Source organism: Streptopelia decaocto (assembly GCF_964273445.1).
Source record: "Streptopelia decaocto genome assembly, chromosome: 7".
Classification (NCBI taxonomy): Eukaryota; Metazoa; Chordata; class Aves; order Columbiformes; family Columbidae; genus Streptopelia; species Streptopelia decaocto.
In genome coordinates, this window is record NC_138661.1 from 50,695,809 (window position 1) to 50,723,609 (window position 27,801).

At 38.6% G+C, this 27,801-nt stretch overlaps 1 protein-coding gene across 5 annotated transcripts in view; it reads right to left on the reverse strand.

The window, feature by feature from the left end:
* CHID1 (chitinase domain containing 1) overlaps window positions 1–27,166 on the reverse strand; it is a 118,340-nt gene extending 91,174 nt beyond the window's left edge. For 3 of the 5 annotated variants that reach the window (XM_082059201.1, XM_082059205.1, XM_082059204.1), the window contains exons 1-8: window positions 27,017–27,166; window positions 23,696–23,861; window positions 22,132–22,281; window positions 21,133–21,265; window positions 19,121–19,165; window positions 17,494–17,600; window positions 16,003–16,064; window positions 6,826–6,918 (exon numbers count right to left, since the gene is read on the reverse strand). In XM_082059201.1, coding sequence (XP_081915327.1) covers window positions 6,826–6,918; window positions 16,003–16,064; window positions 17,494–17,600; window positions 19,121–19,165; window positions 21,133–21,265; window positions 22,132–22,281; window positions 23,696–23,861; window positions 27,017–27,156 — 896 coding nt within the window. In that variant the 5' untranslated portion in view covers window positions 27,157–27,166. The remainder of the gene's footprint in view (window positions 1–6,825; window positions 6,919–16,002; window positions 16,065–17,493; window positions 17,601–19,120; window positions 19,166–21,132; window positions 21,266–22,131; window positions 22,282–23,695; window positions 23,862–27,016) is intronic. The other 2 variants (XM_082059202.1, XM_082059203.1) reach the window with 2 other exon arrangements.
* Between the last annotated feature and the right edge of the window lie 635 nt (window positions 27,167–27,801).

Below are 27,801 nucleotides of genomic sequence, written 5' to 3' on the forward strand. Positions count from 1 at the left end.
CCAATATGTTTCTTCCTGCATCATGTACTTGATCTCATGCGCAATGCTGCATTTTCCAGGCTGTTTTTCTCTAAGCAAACCAGTATTTTTACTTCTTAAAAGTGTCTCCTTTCAGACAGCATTTGCTGTCAGACTGCTTTGATGTTAATGCATATCAAAAGAGTTTAAATTACAAATTCTTAAATAAACTGCTTACATTTAACTATGCTCTCCCTTTAAATCTTAATCAGGGTAAAACACAAAAGGAACAATGTTTCAGCTCCTAGCATCCCAGCTGGTTAGGGTATTCCACACACAACTAGTGTCTCCTTTATCAGTCTTTTGCCAGCTGCTGAACTCTAAACTATTATTTGATTACTGATGGTACTTATTTCCATGCCTTTTGCTGTATTTTTGATTAACAGTCTACAGTGATTCAAACAAATAAAGAATGTAAGACACACGGTTGAAAGTGCTTTAATGCATAAGTGTTAAAACCCGAAGTCAGTTTCAAGACACACAGAATTTGGTAGCACCAGATACTTAATACACAATGGGAAGCACTTTTCAGTTGAAACCTTGTTATTCTATAAATAAAAAATCTTCAAGTACAGCTACTTTCTAAAAAGTCAAGTAAGGCAGTGTTGTGGTTTAACCCTAGGCTAGCAACTAAGAACCATGATAGCCGCTTGCTCAATCCCCACCTCACTCACCCCAAATGGGAGAGAAAACCAAAAGGGAAGGAGAAATTTGTGGGTTGAGATAAAAAATCATTTAATAAGGCAACAAAATATTAATAATAATATACTACTAATAATAAAATAATAAAATGATAAAATATATATTTTAAAAATAAATAAATTATATTCAGTGCAATCCCTCACATAACTCCAGTCACATGGAACAGCCAGTCCCAGAGAGGAGAGCACCCTGGTCCCAAAGAGCTGTTTCCAGCAAGACAGCAGAGAAAGCAAAAAGCCCAAAGGCAGAAAGGCCCAAAGGCCAGCTGCAAAGCGGCAGAACGGCAAAAGGCTGAACAAAACTAAGTGAACTAATGAAACTCCCAAATGGGACCACACTGAACTTGTGAGCCAGAAAACCTGAACTCCAATTATAGACAAAGTGTGATGCTAATGGTATGGAATATTTCATTGATCAACCTGGATGTCAACCAAAGTCTGTTCTACCTATGTCCCTCTTCCTAGTTGCCTTGCACCCACAGACAGAGAGCCTAGAAGGACCTAAGGACCTTGGTCTCCCTGACAACAGCTAACATATCAGTAAGTTCTTACATTCTTTCCATACTGACTCAAAGAACAGCTAGCCACTGAAAGAAAAACATTATTAACTCTATCCCAGAAAAAAAAGCCATGTTGTCTCATTATTGTTATAGTAAATCCAACCCAAATACCATATTAGTGAGATGGAGAAAAAAGGAGAAGAGGAGGGGAGGAAGGGAGGAGGGGAGGAGGGGAGAAATTTTCTAACTGCATAAAGAAAACTAACTCAATTTCAGTCAGATCATCACAGGCAGAAAGAAAATTTCAGGATTCTGCTTGTTGATATAATTAAATCCAATGTACTTCTAAGCTTTAAAGCATGCATGGACACTGAAGGTTTTAGGATGCCTCTGTAACTGATGAACATACTTTCAGCTACCTATTTACTGAAGAAGTTGAAGTGTTTTTCTAGCTAATGCATACATGGAAGACACAGATGTGTGGCTTATATAACAATATTAATTGAAAATAATGTGACTAATGCATTCTCCTGGGCAACAAATGCTTATGAATCAACCCCAGAAACTTTAGGAATGCATAAAGAAACAAAACAACTGGTTTAGAGGAGTAAGACTTTCAGATTCTTTCACATAAACCATGGGTGTTATTTCCTACAGTTAGAAAACAGGAATATTTCACTACTCATCTACAGATACAGCCACTTAGTGACAGGCATACAATACATATTTCAGATTAAAAGTTGCACTTCCCAGCTCTAACAGAGTGTCTCTAAATCCCAGTTCAGAAAGGTTTTGAAACTGTGAACCCACTATCCTGTTAATATGCAGGACAGCAGCAGGAGGGGCAATGACAACACAACGTCCAAACCTTCATGTGGTGTTCAACTGCGAAGCAGTCCTGAAAGATAGTTGCCATACCAAGCAAATTCTAGTCAAGGCAAAAATGTGTTTAAGAATCCAGAGGGCTTACAGTGGCTTCAACTCTTGCTTCGGGAGTTAGAGAAAGACTGTAGATCCCCATGTGGCTGTATATAAAGAAAACAGATTTAGGTCCCTCTGGCTACGAGACTGAATCTGGTCATGTCAATAGGCAACATGATGAACAGAAATTTTAAAGTCTGTAATATTTTGCACTTTCTCCCTAGCACCGAAAGAAGAAAATGCACTTTAATGTGAACACTGTTTACAGCAATTACTTAAATTCTACCAGAGCATGCATTAGCATTTTAAAAAGCTTCTGTGTGATGAAGTGACTGATAAAGCATTTTAGAAAAATGTTTTAAAGTGCTCTCCTTTGCTTTATCTGTAACAGACTACAATTAATAGCAACAGAAAATTGCTTTAAAAAAAGAACTACCAACTGGGATGAAATGTAGATCATAAGAGGGCAGCATGAATTATTGGAATAAATGACAGACAGAAGACATAGTAATTTCTCATTATTTTTGACTTAACCAAAGCACGAAAATCTCAAAGTATTTGTTATCACCACTGAACATCCATGTGAGGCAAAGGCAAACCAGTCCACAATTTTCCAGAGAAATTTGCAAGAGGTAAGTGTATTAATGGTCTGTGAATGTTGCAAAGGCTCTCTCATGAGCCACAAATAGATTTTAAGGACTTAATTTGTAGGTTTTTAAAAAAAATAAGCATTACAGCTATTGCTCTGTGGTACAATGAGTTAATACAACAAGGCGTATAACACTTTCGCTTACTGGGAGCCATACTGGCATTTCAGAGGGCAATAGCCAAAAGTGTAGCTCAGTTTCTGGAACCTTCCCTATAGTAGAAAGTTTTACCAGCACAGCCATCCATGCATCAGAAAAAGTTCTTAAGTATTCATATTCTAAATGAAATTTGAATGACTCTCAACATTCTCTTGAAAGAGAAAGGTGGCTTCCTAAGACTCAAGTATTATCCACCACAAAAGTGGCTCTCAACAGCCATGCAAAGACATCCATGACAGTAAGGAACAATGTACCTGCCCTTATAGCTCTGTTTACTTGCAACACATATGATGTCTCATCCTGAGAAACAGTGCTGATTAAAAGCTTCCTTCTTTCTAAAATTCTCTGCATATTATGACCTGAACATTCTTTCAAGTAATTTTGTGGTGGTCAAGCAACTACTGCTTCCAGCTCTGCAAATACAACGCATAGAAAAGGTCTGATCGACCTGAGGAGTTTGCACAAACTTCAAACTCCAGCTGAGAGCTGATGAAGAGGAAGAAGATTGTGACAAGAAAACATGTGAAATAGCCTCAAGTTAAACACAAGGCTGACAAGAAACCTCCAGCATGAATGTCACATTGCACTGGAGAAAGACCTCACCATGCTGATGACTCATCATTCTGCTCAAGGAATAATGAGTGTCAATCCCAGGACCCACAGGAACAGTGGAAGGGTGAGTGTAACACCACAGAAATAGGGTAGAAAGTGGGAAGGCTCTGCATAACAATTCTAGCTGTGACATTAGTGACACTTTTCTATATTAACTAGATAATTTGGACTACCAAACCATTAAAACATAAGTGGACAAATGACAAATTCTTGACCCCATTTATATAGTGCATTCCTTTTACACATTACAGGATTTAGAATGTAGCAGCATGCCAAACTGCCTCAAGATTGGGTGTGTTTTCAGACATAGAAAGACCATTGAAAATTCAGAGCACAGGGAGGAAAAGGGAACAAGCCACTCTGTATCTAGAGAAAATGAAACAACAGCGTAAGTCTAGTGTTGTCCTGAGATTTCAATCTACAATCCCCATGCCATAAGGCACTATAAACTAGTACTGTTCTACAAATAAAGCCTCCTACAAAACATGACACAAAAAACACCAGAATTGAGGTAGAAGTAGAGAGGCTTGAGTGATAGGAAGAAATCTCCTCAAAATGCAGCTAGGCTGCCAGAGCCCTTCAGTCTGTAAAGGGCTCTGTACAGGTATTATTTTACAGGACTGTCTACTTTACCGATTTACATGGAATTTATTTTGTTTGCTTTTGCCACAGCCCTCAACACATTGCTTCTCCCTCTCTGCCTATCAAAATTTGGTAGCCAGCCACACATAGAAGCAAAGGGATTTTTGCATTAAACTAGCTACTTCATTTTAAGGCTATAAAACTATTATATCTTGCAACAGAGAAAAATATAAAACAACAAAAAAACCCCTGAAGTACATAGTTTTACAGAAAATAAACTGCAATCAGATTTCATGCAGCTATTGAAGAACAAAATTACAGGTAGGTAGTGTTCTGGGCTTACAGTCTTAAGATGGTAGAAAGTACATATCTTATATGCAGGAATTGGTCTGGATATCACTAACCTACAGAAGAGATAACATCATAGCTGTAGTGCAGACACTAACTGACCTCAGCACACACAACTTTTTAGTCCCCTACTACAGGGTCCCTGAATCTTTTCAGCAGGCAGCAGTTAAGCTCTGCACAGGTATCTGTCAGCAGAAATACTTTGTTTCCTCCTTGTGCATTTGGACCTCCTCACAAAACTCAACAACTTGAGACCATCACAGAGAAAAGTCCAGCCACAGAAGAGACAATGACAAGCCTGCTCAGCCATTCCATTTTCTCACCCTTTTTGGCACCTTGATAATGAATGCACACTGAAAGATTGTGACAGCCTACGAGAAATGTTGTACAACACCATCCTGAAACTGTATTGTTAAACTGTCATAAACCCTGGTGGCTATGACCCTGTCCATACTATTACATGGCCCAAGGTGAGAAAAATAAGACATTGTAATATTTTTCTCTAGCTGTCTACTAACTCATCTGAAAAATACTTAATAATGGCTGTCTATTTAAGACTGACTTACATTACTGAATATTCATGTGCAGGTATAAGGTTGTGAAACAGCTTGAAAGAAAAAGGACACTTGGAAAAAATAAATCCTACATTGCCAACTATGCAAATATTTAATGAGTTCCCCATTATAATTATCAGCAAGTCAAGCCCAGTAAACCAAATATATCTGCGTAACCAGAAGGAGGTACCTATTCCATTAGGTAAAATTCAGGGATAAGGAGTATGACATGGGATTAGCACATGTGACATCTGTTACCTATTCTGCAGCTAGCAGAACCCACTGCAACACAGTCAATTACTTTCTGAAGACTGTTTCATGTATGTAATCCTCTACAAGTTATGCTTCATTATTCTGAAGTCCCATATAACAAGAGTCCCTACCAAACCTCTTAAAAATAGGGATCTGTGGCTTCTCAGTCTGACTGTAAAAGGCCATTATCCATGACATATACATAACTAACATTTGGTCTAGCAACAGTGTAACAGGGACATTTATTACCTTTCAGAAAATTCAAGGATAAGATAACTCTTATTACCACAACTCTCTGAAAGGCATGATGCATTCCTTGTATCCATGTAGCACAACAGTAACCATACACACTTTTCCACAAGGTAGCACAACAGAGAGGATGTTCACAATGCAAGGATACCAAGCCTATTTTGACCAGGAAGGGCACATAAATGTGAACAAATGTTACCAAATGGCAGATGGATACTGGTAAAACTCTTGCTAATAAAGCTGAATAGCATTGGCATAGCCCACATTTCCATCTGAAAATACAATAATGAAGTCACGTTGCTCTGCTGGTATTGCGAATCATCTTCTACGCTCATCTTCAGTACTGTCTGCTCATTCTCACATGGATGTAATCACTGATTGATAATACAAAACCCTGAAGGACTAGACACAATCTCCCTGAAATACTGGAGCATGGTCTTCTTTCCAGAAAGAGACTAGAGATATAATAAAACTGTGATTTTTCAGTTTTACTATGCATCACTTAAAGACAATGTAGACTCTTTTTCTAAAAATGTAAAAACTTAAAGAGGATTCAAATGAAATTACATTCACATTTTCCACATAGGTTTTGTTTTTTCAACAAACACAACCTTAGGAAGTAAACATCTCTCTGCTATGAACACTGAAAGATAAGAACTGCTTACTGCTGCTGAGCCAGAAGAGCATATAAACTGCTATATCTATCAGATTCAAATCATTGCACAAATAAACAGAATCATTAAGAATTCTAAATATTATCCTCTCACTAAATGCACTTTCTGTACATATGAAATCAAAATAAATAATTTTAAAGCCTCACAGCCCTACTATGGATATAATTCCTTCCTGTAACTGTTTTTCTTACTTAAAGAATAACTTATCTATCATAGCTGAAATTGTGCCCAGAGGCTTAAAATGTTCTTTTATATGCTACCTGTATGAAACCCTTTTCACTCCTTGGCAACAAGTCATTAAGCTCCACAACTGTTTCTGCTCTTGTTCTCCTGGAAGTTCTTACCAGACATTTTGGGTTAACACCACAATAGGAGGTCCCTCTGCAAAAAGTTATGAGGTATATATGAATGCACAATTACTAAGATTATTCAGTGCAACATGCATGAAGATAGGAGTACAAAATTCAAATAATTTCTTATTCATTTAAGCTGCATGGCTATAAACAAAGCTTTGAATTTATTGTATATCAGACAAGAAAGTATTTATTGTCTATCAGACAAGAAAGTATTTATCATCCTGAACCTGCCTTCAAAATAGGAATACTTACCCTGCTGCAACTGCAGGAGGGATGACCAGTATGAGTTTGAGTTGTGCTTCATGCAGAGCTTCAGAAAGGTGAATGAGCAAGTGAATCAACTCCCTGAAATATAAATATATTGTTAGAGAGAAAGGCAGTAAGACTGGTGCTATATATTGTCAAGAGCGAGTTAACAAGTAGCAGTAGAAATAACTGAAAAGATGCAGCTGGCAAGAAAGCCAAACACAGTTTGCAGTGAATGACCATAGCAGAAAAAATTAGGAAGACTGATCAGAGGCTTACCCTCTTTCAAGACTAAGAACACTGAACTGCTGATGATAGTCTTATTGGAAAGGGTCATCACCTTGGGACTAAAATATTTCCTAGTTTAATTCTAATCTAACAATGCATTGTTAGCATGTAAAACCAGCACACCTTACCAGAGTAGGTCACCACTTGAGGTCATATTCAGTAAAAAGAATTAAATCAATAGAAGAACCAAACACTGTTGTGAAACAAGCAGTTGTTAAATGGATTCAAGTTGCCACTGTATTACTACACGTGAGATCTGAGAATTTGTAAAGATGCTTTTACAGCAAGACATGCAATCTTCAAAGGATATTTCTGAGGCCTGTATTTAGAAACATTTCTGCTGCTGTTTTTTTTCTGTACAAATAATCCTTTCATTTCTCAATACATTACTGTATAGCTACAAAATAAATGTTTGACAATGCCATATCTGTAAGTATAATCTTCCATATGTATCATTTAAAGGCCTTCACAAAAGATGATACTGATACCCATGTTCTAAACATTTCAATAGGAAAATAAACTCAAAAATTCTCATGTAAGCTGTTCTCAGACTTCCTGATTTGAAGGGTGATATTAATAGAAAATCCTTCAGAGGCACATTGCAGAAATATTTTATGGCTATTTTTATCTTAAGAGGACTGATATTACCTTCAATTTGCACTATAAATATGGCCCTTCTGCGTGCCTTCCTTAAGTCATTTGATTTTTAAGAATGAAGCCAACTTGCGTATTTACCCACTGGTAGGGCAGATCCACAAAAGTAGTCAGACAGATGATATTATTTCTGTATCTGTGCAGAACTATGCTTAAACCTGAGGTGAGTAGAAAGCAGCTACACGACCCATTCCAGTAGGCTAAGAGTGCTAAAGCAGGAAAGGTAGGACATACATAAGTGACACCCAAGTTGTTTATTCCACTTAAACTGGACTAGACCTGAAGTCTCAGAAACAACCTCTGCTACTGTCAGGCCTTTCAAGGCAGTATCATTCTAGAGATATTCCTCTGAAATAATTGATCTTCCAAAATAATTATCCATCACAGTAAAGATGCTTGACTTGCACAATGTAGACACTACCCAAAGGTAACCAAGTATTTTAATTTTCCCTGAAATGGTTTGATGCCTGATGAAAACTTCTTAAGGACCCTACAAAAGCCATTACTCTCAAAATCCTGGTAAACAAACAGAGCAAGTTTTATCACTTTCCCAATACCATCAGTATTTTGTGCTTGCAATTTGAGAGCTGGCTGTGCTGAACAGCTCTTGACAATGAACTGTCACACTGACACCCGTATTTCTCTTCCAGGGAGAGACATGAAATTACAGGAATCAGCTTTTGGTCTATTTACAACAGGTACTTCTACCATTCTTGCTCTGGGAAAGTAACAGCTTTCCCTCCCATTTTCTTATAATATGCATTCCACATGAAGTACGTCACTATTCAGACAAATCAACTACAGCAAATAACAATCCTTTTCCATAGGAACTCATTCAAAATTACAACATTAAACTAAACAGACATTTATTGACTCAACCATACACATCACAGCACCCACATGACATAATCTTATCAGAAACTATAATCAATATTAAATCTAGCTAAGCCTTCTTTCCCACTGATTTGTGTCTCACAGCTAAGTGACCTTTTTGACTAATTACGCCCAAACTTCAATATGAGTGCACCCCTTTATGAGATGTCAGAGATGCTATATACAAGAAAAATTTGACCAAAGAATCAATTCCTCTGGCACTGAGATTATTCTACACTGTTGATCAGCAGGGATCTCTGTTCTCTGCTTGGCTGCCTTGGTTAGCTGTAGGAACTTTGAGACCTCTACACCATTTAAAACATTTGCTGACTTTTAAATTTAATTATTTATAAGGTGAAGGGATAGAAAGAGGTGCAGAATAGGCCAAAAGAACCCAGTATAGGTGCAGAGCTAGACAATATAATCTTCATTTAGAAGCAAGGCTCTAACACCCTCACTCCCACTCTGCATCTTCACAAACCTTTCCCAGTTCCTAAAATGCTGCTATCCAGATAGCGATGCTTTGAAGCATAAGAGGAAAAGCAGTTGGGATTATTTTGAACCAGATGCAGAGAAAAAAAGAAAAATAAAGTGAGTATTAAATTCAAGGTTTCCCCTTTCCTCACAATCTCAGATACTTGTGGTTTGCCAGCATGGGTAAAAATGTTTCCACAAAAGCAGTGACAAAACAAAAGCAGCCATATTTTAAAACTAGAAGGGCATACAGCACAGAACCACAATCTGCATCTGTAAACGAAGGACAGATTCGTGGCCTGATACAGGGGCAGGAATGCAGTTTAGATTATCAGTTTTATTTTGTAGCTAGCAGACCTGACCCTAACTAAAACCAGACCTCATTAAAACAGTGATTTACTCTCCTCCTGCCACCAAATCCAAGCAGTATAGCTCTGGCCAAAAAATAATCAGCTTCAACTTGGAGGAAGTCAGGAAGAAAAGAGGTAGCTGGACAAATGCAGATTCTTGCTTAAGGAACCCAGGTAAACATCTCCTCACTAACAGGTCAAACCAAGTCTCTGGGCCCTGAAAACCTTCTAGGAAACCAGACAGGACTAATGGTTAAATAATTAATTTAGGCTCACTTCCATTTGTCAGCCAAGACAGATTACGTAAATCAAAGTGTACTCTTCCCCTCTCCCCCAAACAGCAATAGCAGAATGTTCATTTATTGTGTGCTATAAATTAAAACTTTACTGTGTACCAACAGTGCTTTCTAGTGTTTTAAACACAATAGTCTCCCATACTACCACAGGTAATTTTGAAATAAAAGCTACTGACATTTAAAACATTTTAATGAGGTACAGGAAAACAGGAATAGAATCGGTCTTCCTAAAAAGGTTTCATTAAATATTTACCAGAGACTTCATCACTGTCAAATTTAACTTCCAAGTAGTTACTAAAACATTGGCAGCTTTAAGACTTTATCTTGAGCTAATTAAGGTCTACTTCATTCCTACTATTTCAGGCCTTCTATTATCACTACCATTTGTTAGGTCAATTTTCCAAGAGTTCATGATTTCAAAGTATCTTGTCCCTCAGAAAAGTACGCAGACCTCCAAATTTTCACCACCCAAAGTCTGAGGGAAAACTGCCTTTTCCTGGCATTGGTCTACTGTGTTTGGGACACCTTGCAGTACAGTGCAAGAGTGCTTCAGTGCACAAAAGTGGGCTGTAGGTATATTTGAAAAGCCTTGCAGAAGACACATAAGGCTGTTACATCCCTCCCTTCAGTTACAGGATCCTTTAGAACTCGGCAACTTTCAAACTTCAGCTACTTTTTTGCACAAGTTGGTAGTCAGTACTCCCTAAAATTTATGCCTTGTCAAGAAAATTGGACAGAATAAAGCTGTCTACTTCAAGAAGAAATTGCCCTTTTGTGCCATTTCATTGCCTAGTTAATACCAAGAAACTGGAGTGAATTACAGCAAATCTTTGATTAATAGATTAATTTTTCAGGGACTAACATGAAAGATAGAACTGCCAGAAGAGCTTTTTGCTCCTGTACTCCTACCAACATTAATAAGATGTCTGAAGGTCATCTTCTGCATGATACCAAAAGAAAAAAATCTTGTTTTTTAGAATGATTCTGTGTGATGGCAGTGCCATCTATCAGCTAATGCTAGACTGATCAGAATAATGTGTGCACTTTTATATATGCTGTGAGATTCTTATGAGACTCATGCCTTTTTCACATCATTACCCAAGTGCCTGGGGAAAAAAACCCACAACAATAAACCCACAACTGAGATTAGCAAGTGAGGCATCATTCTGTCTAGCAGTTAACTAAATAAGCAGGACAATTTTGCTTGCTCAGTTATCTCAGTATTTCTGCCATGTACACTGCTAAACTTAAATGCCACAGGATTAATAACTTGGAATATTTTATTGCAAAATCAGTCAAGAAAGTTTTATCTGAAAGATGGTGATTTAATTACAAAGCAGGTTTAAGCTATAAGAAGCAGCGAAACATTACAATTGAGGTATCATCCACATAGGATACCTTGGTTGATTTAGAAAATTAGTCTCCTAACAAAAACCTATGTGTTAGAATAAAAGATGGGAAGCTGAATACTTTTTCACTGTGCAGTGATTGTCGGCATGAGAGGAAGCAGTACCAGTCATATGCAGTTTTTCATCTCACATTAAATTTGACCTCACTGTGATTTGTATATCTAGAATTCTATTCCCAGAAATCACAGGAAAGAAGTAGGTATCAGTACTATAGAGGGTACTTCAAAGTATCTGCATTAGATGTCTACAAGAGCCCAAATTGGGGCCCTAAAACTTAGGTACACACACACACATATCAAGACAATTCAGGTTCTTCAGATAGAACAGGTAGTATTTTGATACCTAAATATAGGAACCTAATGTCATTTTATACACCCAAAGGTATACAAAGCATGCATACGGGATTGCTGTGTAAGACTTTAGGCATCTAGGACTCTACATTAACAGTCAGGCTATCTAATATGAAACTAGGCAGCTATGTTTAGGCACATGATGTCTTGGTAAAATCAACATTTAAATGAATATGCAAAAGAAAACAGCACAAAGGACTGATATAATTTAAGACTAAAGTCTGTTGAGAATTATAGAGCAATTCTAACCCCAAACCAGATCAGAACATTTTTTTTGTTCTTGAAAACAGAGAAAACCAGATTAAGTTAGTTCTGCTTAAGAAGATGTAAAATAGAAGATAAATGGTGAGCCTGAAACCACAGAATTTCACATCTTAGTGGATGACAGCAACATAACTTCTGAGCAGCATCTCACCTCATCTGTAATGCCAGCCAGGATAAACAGGAAACCAAAGACTCTTTTTAGATAACTCCACAGGCCTTGCAGGAGTAATTTTCATTCATTTATAATGTTGAAGTGAGTACCCCAAAAAATCAAGATTTTCTAGAAACATGCAAAGGATTGACAGAGAAGTGTCTAAATTTGCCTCATTTTAAAAATGCTTAGTGATCACAGGTTCCTAAAGAGGCTGGTCACAGGAATAATGGGTTACAGAAGCTCTGCACAGAGATAACACATTTGGAGATGATTTACAAAATTTAATTGCCACAAGGTCTCCAGGCAACTCAGTGTTTCAAGCTCCAACATCAAACCAAGGGGGAGAGCATATGTTATGAAGATGTCATCATGCCATTTTAATCCAACAATAATTCATGTTCAGCTATTGAAAAAAGGTATCTCATGGGGACACTTGCTCAGCTGAGGTCCACTAAAAAAGAGACTGTTAGCTGCAATTAATCCCGATTTCTGATATATGAAGTAGTGCTTAAATCATAATCCAATTTATTAGTGAGTTTAGGACACTAATTTGCAGGTTTTCAGACTCTTTTGCAAACCCACCTGCCTCAAGAAATATTGCTGCACTTCACTAAAAAGTATCACTGCACATTGTCTTTAAGAGGGGATGTTGATTTCATAACTAAAACACCATATCAAGCACAAATGTTTCATAAGCAAATCCCACTTCCTAGTCATTTTAAGTCTGATAGAGAAACCTGTGCTGTATTAAGTATTCCTGCACCACTAAGGTAGTGCACTGAACAAGACCATGGCTCTTTTCAAAAGCACTGTTAAAAAATGACAGGAATCATTTCCGCAGCTTTTCCCTCAACACAGATAAACAAAATGATGCACTAGAATAACTGAGTCCCATTTTATTATTTATTAATTTAATAGCTAGATATCCACTTATTTAGGTTTTGAAAAATGAAAACTAGAAATATTTCTAAGTGAAATATTTTTGCTTAGATCCATACCACTGCTCCGTCATTTCAAAAGTCAAGCTGCAGCATATCCCCAGATATTTTTATGCACCTATATTGAGTCTCAACAACCTGTTGCTAACTGCTTCTGTGAGACTATTCCTTTTATTTCAGAAAAATAAAAGCCTGATACTTAATTTTCTTTTTAAACTAAACCAGGTTCACACTAAATAATAAAATGTATTAGCTAGGCAGGTCTCCTTGTATTGTCAGACAGCTCTGAAAGTAATTTGAAGACAGACTACCTGTTCCTAGGAGTATCATTATGATCTTTTGTTCCTTTACCTAGAAGCCAGTTAAGCTACTTTCAGGTGTTTGACCTTGAAGCATCTGAGATAGGAAGCCTACTCTATGTACCCAACAGTTAATCCAGATGCTTTATATGGAGCATACACAATTGCTGTTCTATGAATACTTCACATCTCTGAAGTATTAGGGGTCATCTCTGTTGACACCTGTCAGCTGACCCACAGCCTTCCAAGGTTAAGAACATGCTTTACTACTGGTGTTAGTAATTTATAAAAAAACCACAATCTGACAGGATCCGTCAGGTATTAATAATGTTACAATGCTGCCACTCTGTGGGCTAAAGAGGTCGGGGCTGCTCCAGTTCTTTTCTGGCAGGGACAATGAAGCAAAAGACCATCTATGCTTACCCATTTATCAAGAACAAATCTGCTAGTCAAAAGGAAAGTAACAGATCCCAAAGTAAGCACCCAATGTGCAACAAAAAACCAGGCTTGCTAAGGTGTTTCGTTCACTTAATTCTGTCTTATGATGTGTCAAAGCACCTGTTCACTGCAAAAAGCATTGATAAGGAAAGCCACATGGGCACTGGATACCCAAGCTATCCAGTTTTAGAGCAAGTGACAGATAAATTGACTTAATCTCAAAATGAAGACACTGGTCCATAATTTACAAGCATCAGGAGAGAAATTTTTAATGTAATTATATGTTTCTACTCTCACAAACCAACTGTTATTCCACACGCAAGTCTAGCTTCAGCTTGCTGCCTACATTAGCCTTATTCAGAATGCTTACCTCTGAGGAGGCAAGCTCAACACAAAGTATTTTGCAACTTAGAACACCCTAACAATTTCTAGGGGAGTGGTAATAAAGAGAGGAAAAAAACCCACAGAACAGTTACAATGAAGCACCTAAAACTAGTCTTGAAGAGGAGGGAAATCTGCAGTTCTTAACTTTTCTTTCCTATTCATGTTTTCCTGCCAAACATCATCTTTCACATTTTTGGTTAGGATAATCCTTAAATCTTGTTCATAGGTGGCCACATATGATCAAATATTACTGGTTCAGAGCAAAGGAGGCAGTTACAATTCTGCTCTATGAGAATAACACTTTCCTTCTCTGAAGTTATGGAAAATACTTCCCACTCATGTCTATCAATAACAGACAGTGAATATGTAAGTGGTGCTTCTATACTTCACCTAAATAACACACTGTACTGAAGGCTAGAACAACTACACAGCAGTACCTCCTATAGTATAAAGTTTGTAACACAAGATGGGTCAAGCAATGCTGTTCTGAACCAGCATTACACCTGGCAAAGCGTTAACATTTTTTACCATGTCAAAAGTAAACTCACCCTGGAGCTAATTAAAAAATCCCATGTTTTTTCATGCATGTCATTTGCACTACAGCACTTTGATGCTAGTATGCTTAAACTGGTCTTCAGTGAGTCTTAAAATTACAGTAATACAGTCTGTCTTGCATGAATGTAAGTTAACTAATAGGAAAAACATCAATTTTACTAAAATATAGTAAACATAGTAGATAAACTGACCACTACATCCAGCTTCCAGCTGGCAGTTACTAATTGCTTAGATCACCTTGTTGGCTGTCTTATTACAACATTACAATAGATTCAGAACTCAGTATAGACTCTTAGGAACAACCTCACAAATTACCTAATTATGAGCAAGAACATCTATCTTAAGGATTATTCGTTCCAGTGCAAATGGTGGAGCCGCTGACAAAGCTCTGCAGTTTCGATTCTTTGCTCCCAAGTGTTGATTTTATAGGGAAAAGGTACAACTCCACTAATAGCACACTCAGTTCCAGAAATAACTATTATATGCCACCAGTCAATAACATTTGCCCTAAACGGAATAACCTGTAACCACTTCTAAAAGGTGAAAGACTTCCATAATGAAGTCTACCTTCTGTGGAGCTTTCTTTCGAGCTATCAACATTTTCCCCCAGACATTTTAGGCAATAGACAGCTGGTAGGAATACTGTGCTTTAGGGAATGGATGCCTGAATTTCCTGAGGCAACTAAGAAAAAATCCTCAGATTGCTGCAGTGCCTCATTCATTTCACCACACATTCTACCGTTTCTTCCCAAAGCAGCAGCTTTGAGCTTGCCTTGTCTTGACTGTCAAAGGTTTTAAGACATCCAAGGGGCTTTTGTTCAAGGAAAACAGATTAGAACATGCCAGGAAACAGCCCTTTACTTTTCGCAGCTACAATAAATTCAGACTCGCTGAAACTTCATAGCAGAGCTGCCAAAAGGTGGAATCAACTACTCCAAAGTTGTGCTTGCAAGAACTGGAAGCCAATTTCTCCCTAGATTTGCTTCAGGTTGGGGATTTTGGTTTTAGTTTCAGTATGCCTAAAAGATCTCTAAATACAGGTTTGAAAGGTTTCCTAATCAACTCAAATTTGGTGGTTCTGAAAGCATACCACAATTTCAAGCTTCACCCAGTAATCCAAACCAATCAATGTTGTAATAAAGGCCAGGGTCAAAATCTGAGTAACAACACAATTGCGGTGCCCTCCGCACCCTTGTAGAATGGTAACATCTCGCAGAATGGTAGTATGAAAGGCTAATGTGTTCTGCTAGGTCTAATATGAAGATTATTCTGTAATCTTTGAGTTTATGTAGAGTGGAGTACATTATCCTTCTTCATTCAAAGTAGAACAATCTTCAGTTGTCCCAGAATTAAGTGCATTTATTTATAATGACAAATTTGAATCAACATGGACAAATTAAAAAGATGCTTTAAAAGAGTTGATTTTTAGGACTTGCATCCTGAAGACTTATACTCACGTTTGCTTCTGATTTCCCAGCTGACTCCAAACTTCAACTACAAAACCATCAAAATTTTCATTCTAAATAAAGGCAATTAATAACAATATACAGTTAATCACCATGCTTGTTCATTAGGCTTGTATCAGAGATGATAGCACAGTACCAAAGCACACAACCACTGTAGTTTTTCTTGTACTATTACAGATGGAACATACTTTGTATTCATTTACCAGCTTTGTCTTCAGTGCAGCTTTTCATGAAGAAGTGTAAAAGAAGCACAAATTAACCAACAAGCAAAAGCTGAAAATCTCTATTAGTTATCATTACTTTTACTCTTACAGGATAAACCAATATCGGATGGGAAAATTCAGCCATTAATGAAAGATGGTTGTTAAACAAATCATTTGATACACATTCACATGTATCTTGGCAAAAAACTCATGAGCTCTTATGTCTAAAGATGTAAATGCTGACTTGGCATAGGCATGATTCCAAACATCTTCCACAATTAATCTCACTTGTGATAATTTATGTTTAGCATCATGAAGCATACTGTTGCGCTTGAGCACCGTTTCCTTAACAGGTCAACTGTTACCAAGGACCTAAAATTCATCTATCAGTTATAAATTTTAAGAAGCTATGCAGTTTATATCCATATTCCTCTAGAGTACATTAAAATTTCTTTACATCATGTAGCAAGTGAGAAAACTTATTCTGACAGTCTTTAAGCAGGCTGTCATGAATCAACCCCTAAAGTTCAATGTCTTTTGGGTGCAACTTGTCTGTCCCTACACATGCATAGCTCTAAAGCCACGAGCTACGAGGCTGCCCAGAAAACCTTAGCAAAAAGCAACCGTTCCTTAAAAGTAAATCCTCTTATCCTCTCCCCAGTCTCTTAACATTTGAAAAAAAATGGTTTATGAGACCCGAGCAGAACTCTACAGTAACAGATATCCAGAGTTATTCTTGATATTTAAAGTGGCTCACTAACTAGCACACTGAGCCTGAATGTACTCCTATAACACAGAAAACAGCACTCCTTGCATGCCTGACCCTTTTTCTGCCTATCAATCACACCACTAACCAGTTTAGCCCTTGCTTAATAGATTTATATAAAATAGATTTATATAAAAGAAAGCAGTCTGCTCACTAGGCAACCTCTATAAGAAGTTTATGAAGTATCCACTACTGCCTCAGTAACATTCAGCTTGTCAGCTACTTGGAACAGATTTTATCAATCACAATTTATAGCACGCAAGGTTATGCTGATCAGACTTACACAGCTTCACTTTAGACTTGTAGTTAACTGCACTTAAATGTTGCTATACTTCATATTTATAGGAATTGGACACATACTATGACACACTCTTAAGAATCCCACTTCATTATTGTTTTCAGCAGATTTTTATTTTGTAGAATATACACCTACTGGAAATGGGAAAATACCCATTACAAAAGGAATCAAATATCATCTCACACTATTTTATAAGCATTAGCAAAAACTTTTACCTTGGCTAGCAGAACCATGTTCTTGGAAAGCTCTTCTATCTCATCTTCACTGCCAAAAACACTCTCAAAGTCCTGGTAAGTCCATCCATCAAACAAAATTCGAGGCACTATCAACCAAAGTCATCAGTCAGTAGTGAAAACTAAGAATTTATTATTGACACTGGAGTATTTCTGCAGAAAAAGAATACAGCAGGTACAAGCAGCGATGCCACTAAACAACATATCCCATGACTGAGATCAGTGCTTTTTCACTCTGGCCAACTTCAGCAGCACAGATAAATTGAATCTGTAGAACATTCTTCATGTTTAATCAATGATCAGGAAGTTTTAAAAAGATACCTTCACTTGATTGAACTATCTTAATTGAACTATCACTTAAGGTCCCAGGCTCACTAACAGGTCCCAGGACACCAACATGATACAGCAATCTTTCTGGAAGTTGTGCATCTCTTCTACCACAAGATAGAAAAGTTCACGTCAGACTGTAATTTACTCTTTTGTACACAGCCTTATATCACGTCAGTCTTCTACTCATCCTAAGACCCTATTACAAATTTTTATTTTGGAAAACATGGGCACTCAAGCTCACATCATTTCTTTTTCTAACGACACACTGAAAACATTAAAAACATTGTTTTTAGTCAGCAAAACTGCTGTGGGAACAGTTGATGACCATGCACACTGGAAAAGCCAACAACTTATACAGAGCTATGTCTAAGACATTTCTAACTACCAAGGATGTAAAAGAGTATTTTAGAAGAGTCTAGAGAGATTTCAAAGGCTTTATCATCTGGCAGCTGAAGTAATTTAAAATATCTGAGTACTCTACTTTTTTAATGCATTTCAAATTTCATACTCCCTTCTGAATTAAAAAAGGTTTCACAGTTCCATAGGAAACTTCTTCTCAGTGAGGGTGACAGAACACTGGAGCAGGCTGCCCAGGGAGGTTGTGGAGTGTCCTACTCTGGAGGCATTCAAGACCTGCCTGGACACCTTCCTGTGTAACCTCATCTAGGTGTTCCTGCTCTGGCAGGGAGATTGGACTAGATGATCTTTCGAGGTCCCTTCCAATCCCTAACATTCTGTGATTCTTGCTATAGACAAATGTGAGAAGTGTAGCACAGTATGATCTCTATAGCAATGTTTGCCATTTTCACTAAGGAGACACACCGTAGCACATCCCTTGAGTTCCCAGCTTCAAGGGGAGAAAAGCCCAAGGAGGACCTTTCTTACAATCATACAAGAAAATCTGACTGACTCACATTTGGATTTTTTTTTTCCTTTTTAACTAAGCAGAACCCCTGAACAACAAGTCTGAAGACTGCTCTCCCAGGTAAGCATGTAGTGCTATATGCAAAGTACTCCTCAGAGAGGGCCCTCTGACACATCGTTTATCCAGAGATAAGAACTAAATACAAAACATTAGGGCACCAACATGATCAACACTTCAGTTACTTAACTATCTGCAGTTAACTGCTGTTATTTTCCTTCTCAGACTTCTGTCTTCAGACAACTATGCTACGGTAACCTCCCTTTCTCCCATATACACCAGGAACAAAGCCTTCTTTTGTTCTGCTACCGGTTAAAGATAATAAAAAAAGCAAACAAACATAAAACAGAGGCTCACCTATTCTGATGGTTTTGGAGTTCTTTCTGACATCTTTCATCCAGTCTGTCAAACAGTATCAAGTAAGAGAACAACTGTTAACACATAAATGATGTTGATAATAACATGTTTTCAAGCATTCCTCAAATAATGTAGCATAGTTCCATCATACCTGTCTTCCTGCCACAGGCTGCTAGCTCATAACCACCACAGATGGAACATCTTTTGATGCACAGGATTTGAAGCTATTCACCTCCACCACAGCATAACTAGCATTTACTACAATCTTACCATAGTCCCTACCCAATGCCTTTCTGCTAGTAACAGTTCTGCCTCATCATGGAAACTATCTTACTGCCTGCTCAGAACAACAATTTTGTAGTCACTTTTTCTTTTTTTTTTTCTAAGATGGTATTTTTCAAGTGTACCATCCACTCCTCTTGGCAGTCATTGCACTAGAATGAATTTGTTAGTACGCAGCAACATGGTAAGAATTATAGCTGTTTCAAATGAGATTGCACAGACAAATTTTTCAATCAAGTTCAAAACCATACATTATTTAGTTATTATTTAAGAACATACTAGCAAAATATGAACTTGCTGCCAGTTTCTTTGCAGTGAAGGAAAAAATTCTCTTCAGATTAAACGTATCTTCCATTCCCAAAACAAATTCACCCAAAGGTTTTTGCAGACAGGGGAAAAAAAAAATATAACAGGTAAACAACTACACAGTACTAACACCAAAGACTATGTCTGCCTGCACAGATTCTTTGTCCCATTGTTGTTTTAAGAGAGGTTTTGTAGACTGTGTGGCAGATGCACACGCCCCCTCTCTACCCCCCGCCAATTTTCCCTTCGATATGGAAGGTGCAGACACATCCCCACCCTTTCCTACAATGGGGGTAACAGCTTCTTTTGTTTGACCCCAGAACCCATTGATGCCAAGGAGCATCAGGGCACCCCACAACCTGGGGGTCCTGGTGGACAACAGGATGACCAGGAGCCAGCACTGTGCCCTTGTGGCCAGGAAGGCCAATGGCATCCTGGGGTGTATTAGAAGTGGGGTGGTTAGTAGATTGAGAGAGGTCCTCCTTCCCCTCTACTCCACCCTGGTGAGACCCCATCTGGAGTATTGTGTCCAGTTCTGGGCCCCTCAGTTCAAGAAGGACAGGGAACTGCTGGAGAGAGTCCAGCACAGGGCAACAAAGATGATTAAGGGAGTGGAGCACCTCCCTTATGAAGAAAGGCTGAGGGAGCTGGGTCTCTTTAGTTTGGAGAAGAGGAGACTGAGGGGTGACCTTATTAATGTTTATAAATATATAAAGGGTGAGTGTCACGAGGATGGAGCCAGGCTCTTCTCGGTGGCAAACAATGATAGGACAAGGGGTAATGGGATCAAGCTGGAACACAAAAGGTTCCACTTAAATTTGAGAAAAAACTTCTTCTCAGTAAGGGTGACAGAGCACTGGAACAGGCTGCCCAGGGAGGTTGTGGAGTCTCCTTCTCTGGAGACATTCAAAACCCACCTGGACATGTTCCTGTGCGACCTCACCTAGGCGTTCCTGCTCCAGCAGGGGGATTGGACTAGATGATCTTTTGAGGTCCCTTCCAATCCCAAACATACTGTGATAATTACCTCGACTGATACTCGAACCTGTATTTATGTCACTATTGGAGAGCTAAAACCCCATTTTCTACCAGTTAATCTGCTGCACCTTCTTTATCGAATAAAAGTTTGTTTTGGACCCTGTTGTCCACCTAAACTAACTTCGGGGTGCCTCTGTGACAGACAGCCTAGTGGAAGAACCAATCTTTCTTTAAACAGACAAGCTATGCACACATGTGGAAGCAGGTAGGGACAGAAAAAAGTTCACTCTGACGAAAACTCCCCCAAAAATGTAACAGAAGCAAGTACTTCACAATGAGGCAGGGCCAGAAAAACCCATATGCATTTATTGCCAAAGCTACCCAGTCTGCAACAAGACCAGTAATCTTACTTGCAATGCATATGCAAAAAAAATTAAAATAACAACCTTTATCAGCATCATGGAGCCCAGTGAACTGGAACCTTTCCTTTCCTCTTCTTTTCACTTGTAACCAGACTGGTGAGATTAGTGTAAATTTGTTTCCAAATATTTTAGCTATGTCATAGCCATGGCTGTTCCACTTGCAAAATAAAGAAGAAAAAAAAAAAAACAAAAAGTGAGAGCCTCAAAAGCAAGATATGCAATTCACTTTACTTTTGACTCATACAAATTCTTTTACACAAACGTAATAATTTGCTAGACTCCCATTTATCAGTTTGAAGAAACCTTCTGGGACATTACTTTTATTTAAATAAGAAAGTGCTCATGAAACTCTGATAGCTACATGAAAAGCAATCTTCAAATTGTGCAAATTCACCTAAACCACAGGAATTTGCATGCAGATTCCATCACGGTTTTGCATTTATAGACTTGGGATTTATGTTCAAGAGAACTTGAGAAAGATGAAAACTTACTGGGCACCTGTTTCTCTTTTTTTCACCAGTGTAAGACTGAAAGAAGTAAAAAGCATTCTCTAAACAAAAGGAAGAAACATTTATTATTCAAGAAAGGATGCTGTGAATAATAGTAAGACTGGATAGCAGAAGAGATCAGTTTGACAGCAGCATAAAAATGTTACTGCTTATTTAAAAGGTTCAAGTTGGTAGCTGCATAGTATGAGAACACTTAGCAGCCCTCCTGCTCTGACTTTACTGCAACTTCTCCTGGCTCATCAAGGACAAGAGAATACTACCATCTCTGTTTCAGCAGTGAGAACACAAACAGTATGACCTAGACATCCTCGAGGAGATGGATGAGAGAACAAAGGTTTGAGACCACCTGAATCCCAAGCCTGCTCTCTAATAATCCTCTGGCTATTTGACTGTATTTGACCAGGAGGTCCATCATTATAGAAATGATTTTAAAGCAAGGATGCAAGATTGTAGATTAGCAGAGTCTGCTGCATGTTTATTCAAAGCACCAATTTTATTCATTGTATTAACTTACAGGAGTAACATATCCCAAAACATCTCCTGAGAAATGTCTTTCCTTCATCTTCTTGGAGCAGTAACTTCTGTGTTCCACTATAATATCCTTTGCCTTTGGATCCACAACTACCAGGCCTCGGTCCTGCACATGTTTATCAGAATGCAGCATCTTGGGGGAGAAAACAATTTTTACAACCAGCTGTATGAAGTAACCGCTTTCAATAGCAACAGACTTCAAAAAGAGAGGGGGGAAAAAAATAAATCACATAATTAAACTCTGAGCACTCCTTTTAAAGGATGCAGAGCAGTTTGATTAAAAACTGAAACAGGAAAGTGCTCAGAAATTATTTGTCATCATCAGTAAACTTTGTTTGCAAGGCAAAAAGCATCTAAACAACAACAACAACAAAATCAAGAAGCAGTAAGATTAAAGAACATCATTCACCATAGCTGATGGTGCTTTGCTCTGCTCTCTAGTCAGTGCTTTCTGGCATGTTAACCCTAAAATGATAAAAAGGGGTCAGGAGTTCTTAACCAAGAATTTGAAGATGAGTTTTAAACTGGATATATTTTTAACTGAGTGTGCCGCATTGTGGTTATTCAAGGCCAAGGTTCTGAACATCTTTCTTTAAGGAAGATCTGCTTCAACTAAAACAGCACAAATAGTTTTAGCAGACAGAAAAAGAGTGAGAAGACCTAATAAAGCATGCATGGTGAGTACGCAGAAATTGTCTATTGATTCAGTGTAAGGACTTCAGGGATAAGCCTTGTCTTAACACTTTGTATTATCCTCACTACCTGCAGAGTAGATTTTCTTCCTGTAGACATTGAGCAAGCAAGCAATAAGAACAATGAGAGATATATCTGCACGAGGAAGGATTAACTATACTTAAAATTTAAGGGGAGGATTTTGAACATGTCTACTTTTTTACTTAATGTGCTTTAGCAGCATTAAGTACATATACTTGGTATATACATTGGTAAATATACTCGCTCTCCATACACACCCTTTCTCTTGCACTGCTGTGCTTTCTTGCAGTTTTGAACTAAAACAGGCAGGAAACAAGAACATGCTCAGCAAATTAACAGAGATTTCAGCATGTTGGCTCTGCTTGCTCAGATTGCACAGGACTCTGAGCCATTTCTGCCTAAAAAGAAATTGCTAGTTAGAAGGCTCTTCATATCTTATCAGGGTACAGATTTCCCATTGGCAAGGCTGAGAACACCCTCCCTTCCACCAGGAAACGATCTAGCACTCTTGACCCAAACTACTGCTCCTTGCCCCCTCTTTCCAAAGGGCTGGAAATATGTCTCCTCTAGGTATTGGAGAGGGGACAAAATCTTCCTCTTTCTGCAGGCCTGCACAGTGGATAAAGTTCCAGAAGTCTACATCATATTTGTCACAGAGTGAACCATTTGTGACACTCATAAAAGCTGAAGGAAAGGACAGTTTCAAGTAGCCTTATTTATGAGCATAAGCTTCAACAGAAATGCATGGTTGCTTTTAACATTTAACTTCACCGAAGTTCAATTAGCTCACCGCACACATTAGATAAGATGAGCATTTCAGTTATTTCTCTTACCTTTTCTTCCATTTTTTTTGTAGCACCTTTCTTTGCATCTGTTTTTGACAAGGTACCTTCAGCTAGCCAGCAAACCATGGTAAGAGAAAGTGAAGTACAGAGAAGCCTCATGGTAGATTTCCCCACGTCAAATTCTCCTGCCCTGAAAACATACAGGTTCAAATCTCTGTGAACAGAAGAATAGAAGTTTAATTCAGTTCTCTTGTCTAAGAAAAGTCGAGCAATTGTCTTATGTTCTGCCCTCTAAAATCAGACTTATTAAGGCAATACTGTATTCATAGTGGTTTTGCTCTGGCAGCAAAATAGCAGAGTATTTTAAGAGATTCCTAGGCTCAAACATGGGTTTTTGTCCCTTGTTTTAGTAGGTGTATCACAGAGAATGTGGGTTGGACACTTTCTAAAGTGTCCTAAAGAAGCTCTAAAGAAGTAAAACAGTTTACAGCTGAAGTGCCCAGAACAATTATAGTACCACCTTATCTTTCCTATAGCAAATAAGAGATACCATTTGTTTCTGCTCCTGCCTAACCCATTCAGCAAGCCACAAATTAATTAAGAGACAGAAAGAATTAGAGCTATATGCTTTCAGCTATGTGTCTTTAACAGGCGAGAGCTTTGCTTTCAATTCCTTGCCAAGTTACTGATAAACACAGAGTTAAGAAAAATATAGGAGTCCTTTTGGTCTAGAAGAATTATTTTGACAGTCTGTCCCCACTCCAGATAAAAGAATAGAGAATTAACAGAGAACAGTACTGTTCAGTGCTACTTATCTATCACACCTTAGTTCTGTCAGAGGAAAGACTTTACCAAAAAAAATTTCAAATACAGCCAGAGCTTGTTTTTCAACCTCTACCCATTCATGAGTTGCATTGGTTTTCCAGCCTAATTCCCAGAAGTGGATAAGAAGAAAACAGTGAAAAAATATTTAGCATTAGGGGAACCATGGTTAAAGGAGATAAAATACCAGAATGAAGAAAAACAACCTGTTACTAATTCTGGAACTCCTAATTATCAAACTGGGACTAGCTTTCATCTATAATAAACTAGTGGCTCTAGATCTGTATGCAGGCTGCTTCTCATAATTACAAGATCCTAATGAAGAAGGAAAAAGAAAAAAAAAAGGTCACCTTTCCCAGAGTTTTCTGAAGTTTTATCAAACTTAAAAAATATTTGTGCTTCCTGTATTACTCTGAAGAATTAACATTTCTATCACCCGCTTTAAAGACTTAAGAGTTCATTTCCTCAAGTCATATTTACAAGGCTTGTTGTTCAGCTGGCACTGGGAACAAGTGCTGCTCAAAGTTTTAGTGTTTTGCTTCTGTACAACACATCAGGCCAAGGATGCCACAAAAGCAGACTGAGAACTCTAAAGTACTGTGGCAGTAATACGGTGGCAGAAAGACTGTGAAATGTTAAATGGAAGTTTACTCAATGAAACAGCAGTTACTTGACGCCATCAGTGGTAATGCAGAGACTAGGTCAACAACCTAATAAACTTAAGCATATCTGGATGTGGCTGGCTGTAAGGTTTGAAATAGCAGATATTTACTGCAGGAAAGCAGAGAGAAGTATGTGATTAGGGAACAAAGCAGAAAGATGATGGTAGCAGAAGTACTTGGAAAAAACAATGCCACTAGCACCAAATAACAAAAAGCATAAAAAAACTCATGAACAAAATTATTTGAAGGCTTTAGTCAGTTCTTACAAAGACTGCAAAATAAAAGCAGAAAGCCTTCTAATACTTCTTGGATCTAGAGGGATACAAGCTAAATTGCTCCAACATTTGAAATTCACTATTATTGTGTTAGGTTTCTACTTTGACTTCAAGGTTACTGGTAACCCCCTTGTTTTCCACATCCTAAAAAATTAGACAAAGCAGGTTGCTCCTGATAGCATCTATACTGTTCCATCTAGCTTGGCAGGATCTATAAACTCTTGCAAAGAGGAACAATTGAGAGTCCAAACAGTCAATACAAATCCCAACTATTTGGACAGGATATCAATTCTTCCAGAAGCTGGTATGTATTGATTTGGAGGTGTCTGATTTCACTTTCAGAAACAATTAGCAACAGCATCCATTTCCCTGAAGAGAAGTTAACATTTAACAGTTGAAACACAGGACTTCAAAAAACCATCACTGAACTCTAACTAGACATCAAAATGTGCTCATTTCCTTGACATGATCATATCCATCTGCCAATTATTGTTAAGTCATCATCCACTCCTGGATCTATACAAAGCAGTGAGCCTGTGGTAAAATGGTTTTTGCCAGTGACAGTCCAATATTGACTTCTGGTTGGAACCTTGTTTTAATAATCTATTCTTTAACAACATCAGTTTAGTGAAAAACAAGTAGACAGGATCACTCTACTACATGAAGATGAATTAGTCAAACTTTAAATGCTCTTTATGGAAACTATAAATATTAATTTCTGCAAGCTTTACATAACCAGATCCCCATCAAGTTTTTCTTCTGCAAATCTTCATTACTATTTTTTTAATTCTCCTCAAACTTAGTAAACTGAGTAGAACTCTATGAGCCTGGCACTCCTTGTTTATTTTTTGTATCACTACAAAACACAAGCAAAATTGAAGACTGACTCTGTGTTCTTGTTCAACTGATACTATGGACAACTTAAGGTTTAAAACATCTTATGACAAACTGATCTGAAGCCCAGGCTTCTCTCTAGCTCACACATGTTGCTTAACCTGAGTGTACCACACGAGGTAACACAATTTTAGTCAGCTGTTTTAAATGCACCTTTATTTCAAAAATGGAGAAAGCTGCCATAGATTTACTCTGTCCAAGAGAACCAACCAAATAAATTAAATAATCTCAGAGGCTAGCACAGTAACTATTTGGAAATCAGAGTTAATGTTTATACTTTATTTCTAAAGAAGAAACTAGATTCTAACTACTGCTGCAGGAGTCTGCATCACTTAGTAAATGGAGCCCAGGGAGCATACTGTTGATGTGTTTTCAAATTAAATCAGCAAGCTAAATTCAGGAGTGAAAACAACCCCCTTTCTAACCTGTGTAAACATCTCTCCCTTTCCTCTTGTAAGGTGCTCTACTTTGACAGTTAAGAATTGCCTGCCATACTCGTCTGACTCTCTAGATACCAAAGCTTTCCCTACAGACTTCAGAGACCGCCAGCAGCCCCCCCCCAAGCAGGCCTACCCCCGATCCCCGGGACCACTCTCAACTGCCTCACCCCCTCACCGCGGCCGCGGCGCACGCCGAGGGCCACCACACCACAGCCTCACCGCCCGCCCCCGTCTCTCTCCCCAGACAGCACCCAGCAGCCCACTGCCACCACCTACCGCCCGCCGCCGCTTCGGAAGTACAGGCGACGGCCCCGCCCCGCCGGCTGACGGGGCAGCGCGGGGACGGCGAAGGGAGGAGTAGGACGGGGAGAGAGAGAGGCGGGGGATGGTTGGTAATGAGCCGGTTGCGCTAACATGGCGGCGAGGCAGCGCTGGCAAGCCCGGGGAAGTGGCTGTCTCTTGGTGCCGGCTCCCCAGGCGGGGCGAGAGGGGCGGGAGCCGCTGCCTGCCCAGCCGACCCCGCCTGAAGAGACGCTGGCTGGGCGGTCCTTGAGCGCGGGCTGCGTTGGTGCGCATAAATAACCGAGGAAAGCAAGTGCTCGTCAGGGTTTAACTGTAAATTCCTTTTGAGAGCCTCTTGTTTTTCTCCGAGCTGTAGCAAGTAGTCTAGGTAAGCAGGGAGTTTGGGCCAAAATACATGTGCCGGCCTGGAGAAAAAATAATATGGAGAAGGCTGCAGAGAGCAAGCAATATTACTAACCCCAGGTGCACAGAAAGAAGTTCAAGCTTTAAAATAAAAGTTTATGTTTTAAATTGAGATTGTTGTTATCTTTGGTTTGACCTTCTGCAATTTGTGTTTTTACATAGAATGTGGCTGTGCTACTACTATTTTTAATGCAGCACAAGTTTTGATTTAACCCTGTTATTTCATGGGCTGCTTGTAGGGACAAAATACCATATCAAAAGACTTGATAAAAACAGATGTGATGTAGTGGCAAGCCTAGCATATCCTGGCAGCATGCTTCCCAACAGAAGCCTTTCTGTGACCTACTTTCTGTGTT